This window comes from Olea europaea, chromosome 1 (assembly GCF_002742605.1).
Source record: "Olea europaea var. sylvestris chromosome 1, O_europaea_v1, whole genome shotgun sequence".
Lineage (NCBI taxonomy): Eukaryota > Viridiplantae > Streptophyta > Magnoliopsida > Lamiales > Oleaceae > Olea > Olea europaea.
The window spans coordinates 16487913-16491190 of record NC_036237.1 but is presented as its reverse complement, the minus strand read 5'-3'; the positions used below and the strand labels follow the sequence as shown (position 1 = coordinate 16491190).

The following is a 3278-nucleotide window of genomic DNA, read 5'->3' as shown; positions in this document are numbered from 1 at the left end:
AAATTCTAGGAATAATTGTAAAAGAAAATATCCCTTAATTTGATAATTTTCATGTAAAATAAAGTCAAACGAACACTAAATGATAAATGATTTTTTGGATATTTTTTGCTTATTTTTTTATTATTTTTGGCAATGGGAATAAGTTCTAGAAACAATTGTAAAAGATGATATCTCTAAAATTGATAAATTCCATAAAAAAAACAAAGTCAAACGAACACCAAACGATACTTTAATTTCAACATTTTTCAGGTGGAAAATTATATCAATCAAATATTATTAATTGACAATTTTCAGTAAAACAATTTCTAGACAATTCAATTCCTTGGAATTCGTTTTCTTTGCACCCAAATTTCATCTTTGCAATCAAACAGACCTTTAGATCATTTGCAAGAAAGGAACATCTACTCATTGAAGTTTCCACAATTTCCACAATGAAGAAACAAAAAAATCTCATCATCTAGTGGATCAGTCATTATCACATGATCGGTTGTTACCCCCCTCACCCCTTCAACGGGATATTACCAGCTCCAGTTTAATAGTCAAGAAAATTGTGTTTAATTTTTGGAAAGAAGTGAAGTCCACAATAAAGCAATGAGTAAGACTGACTTAGTATAAAACCCCAAATAACTCTTGACATAAATCAGATCTTAAACTTTTCTTGCTGGAAAATTTTTATTTCATATTAATACAAGTACATATATCAATCCTCGTATTTCAGGCTCCCTCCAAGCAAGTTGTTTATGCACTTTAATTAGCCATGGAAAAGAATGTGATCTTTACGTTGCTAGCGATGCTTTACTTGCTTATGTGTGTTGTTGCATCTGTTGTTACTTCTACAGATGAGTATGCTCTTCTGGCCTTGAAATCTCTAATAACTTCTAATTCAAATGAAATCTTAGCTAAGAATTGGTCACAAGGAGCCTCTTACTGCAATTGGATTGGTATTACTTGTGGTGGGAGACATCAAAGAGTTAGACGCTTAAATATAGCAAATATGGGTCTACGAGGTACTATTGCGAAAGAAATCGGTCAACTCTCTTGCTTGAGATCTTTGAATATTAGCAACAACAGTTTCCACGGATTTATCCCTAATGAAGTGGGTAATTTGAGCCAACTTCGAGAAATAGAAATGCAGTACAATGAGTTAAACGGCTCTATTCCAACAAGTTTTGGATTTCTTAAAAATCTAAACAGTTTAAATCTCTTCCAAAACCGACTCAGTGGGGATATTCCTAACAGGATTTTCAACCTCTCTTACTTGGTGGAAATTAGTTTTGGAAACAATAGTCTATCTGTGAATCTTCCCATAGATATTTGTAACAACCTTCCGAAGCTAGAGACGCTGAGAATTTCTTGGAATCAAATAAGTGGAAACATTCCTCCAAGCCTGGGAAAGTGCACGAATCTTAAACTACTTTCTTTGTCATATAACTTTTTTACTGGAGGCATTCCAATGGAAATTGGGAACATGTCAAAGCTTCAATATCTCCGTCTAGGAATGAATAATTTGACAGGTGTGTTTAAATTATTGGTCATGTACATACATCTCCCAATACACTGGATAATATTTTCCAGAAGTTTGTGAAAATGGATAAATATATTGTTGTTCCTTTACATCATAAATATTTCTTACACGCATAGTGCAAAGCAACTTGGTGTCCATGGAATGTCCTTTCATATAGCTACACCATAAGATACGTATGTACACTGTTAGCTAGATGTGGAAGCTATGTGATTATAAAATTTATAGTTTTACGGATTTTTTTATTTTTATTTTTATTTTTTATTTTTTATTTTTTGGGAGCCAGAGAGTAGCTACAACTCTCCCTCCATGTTTTACCATTTTAAGATCACTGCACTTGTTATTTTGAGAATTCTTTACATGAGTTGCAACAAGACACCATGTTTTATTCATATTATGATCAGTTATGATTTCAGTTGCTTCAATCTTATCCTCTTTGCATAGGCAACAATGGAAAATTCTAGATGTGTTCTGCAAAGAATCATTCAAACTTTCTATTTCGATATTCAAGTCTTGATGGTTTTCTAAATGTTGTCTTTTAGTTTCTAATGTAGAGACTCCAATTTTCCGTGTTCAACACTTCTTCCAAAGCCGTCTTTAATGTGGTAATCTTCAACATATTCCAATGTCATCGTGTGCGATTAGTACTTAGGATGAGGCAAGGCTGCCTATGCGCTTGCCTTTACTACCTCCCTTGCCTTGAAGTAGATCTCCTATCTGTATTAGATTGCAAATTACTTGGACTTTTAACGTAAGCCTCGCCCCCCGCCCAATCTTGCAGAAACTCGAATGGCCCATAAATTGTTACACGAAAAAGCGTTTAGATCCTCAAGCAATAGTGTGTAGAATTAAAGCTTATGTCATGCTCTTAAAGAAAATGCATGTTCCTTATGCAGTTCTGAATAGGACTTGACGCCATTGTCAAATAACAATCTGTCAAACTTTTATTGAACAACTCTGGCTTAATCCAAGTTAACCCCTTCTTTTTCAATCCATTGGGAGTAAAAGGCAACTTAGTAACTTTTCTTGGGTGTGTGTGGGAATTATGTGATTATAACCCATGTTTTGCAGGGGGTTTGCCTTCAACCATCTTCAATATCTCCTCTTTACTGGAATTGTCACTGGAATTCAATCAAATTTCTGGAAAGTTTCCCAAAGACCCATGCAACAAACCTGCAATGCTTGAGTACTTAGATCTTCGATACAACAAATTTCATGGGGAGATACTTACAAGTCTATTTCAATGTCATGCACTTCAAAATCTTTCTACCGAAGGCAATGAATTTACAGGAAGTATTCCAAATGAAATTGGAAACTTATCGGCACTTCAATGGTTAAGTTTGGATGAGAATGGTTTCAGTGGTAAGTACTTATATCTGTCTCTTAGTCGCCTAAGCTTATTTTATATATTCAATGTATTTCTATTTATTAATTATTTAAACAAACAAAGTAGTTACCATTCCAATTTCAATTGGCAAATTTTTAAATTTGGAGAGAATTAAGAGATTCAATCCCAACGAAACTGGACATCTATCGAGTTTAAAATGGTTAAATCTTTATTAAGAAATATATAAAGATATTTATACTTGATGGAAAATTTAAAAGATCTTTAGGTGACCAGTTAGGGATTTTACACCTTTTCGCTAAATGTGTTTTAGCAAGTATAGCATTTTTCAATGAATTATTATATTTAAATCATGGTAAAATCAAATTCTACCCCCCCCCCCCCCCCCCCTCCCACTTTTTTTTTTATTCC

At 33.6% G+C, this 3278-nt stretch overlaps 2 protein-coding genes across 2 annotated transcripts in view; both read left to right on the top strand.

Moving 5' to 3' along the window:
• Positions 1-676: 676 nt before the first annotated feature.
• Positions 677-1681, top strand: LOC111389634 (probable LRR receptor-like serine/threonine-protein kinase At3g47570). The gene has a single exon (XM_023014865.1). The coding sequence runs from the start codon at positions 758-760 to the stop codon at positions 1583-1585; it is 828 nt and encodes a 275-aa protein (XP_022870633.1). The 5' UTR covers positions 677-757; the 3' UTR covers positions 1586-1681.
• A 1019-nt stretch (positions 1682-2700) lies between these two features.
• Positions 2701-3278, top strand: part of LOC111405064 (LRR receptor-like serine/threonine-protein kinase GSO2) — a 3354-nt gene continuing 2776 nt past the window's right edge. Inside the window, exon 1 of the mRNA XM_023033759.1 lies at positions 2701-2884. Within this exon, the coding sequence (XP_022889527.1) occupies positions 2701-2884 (184 nt within the window). The remainder of the gene's footprint in view (positions 2885-3278) is intronic.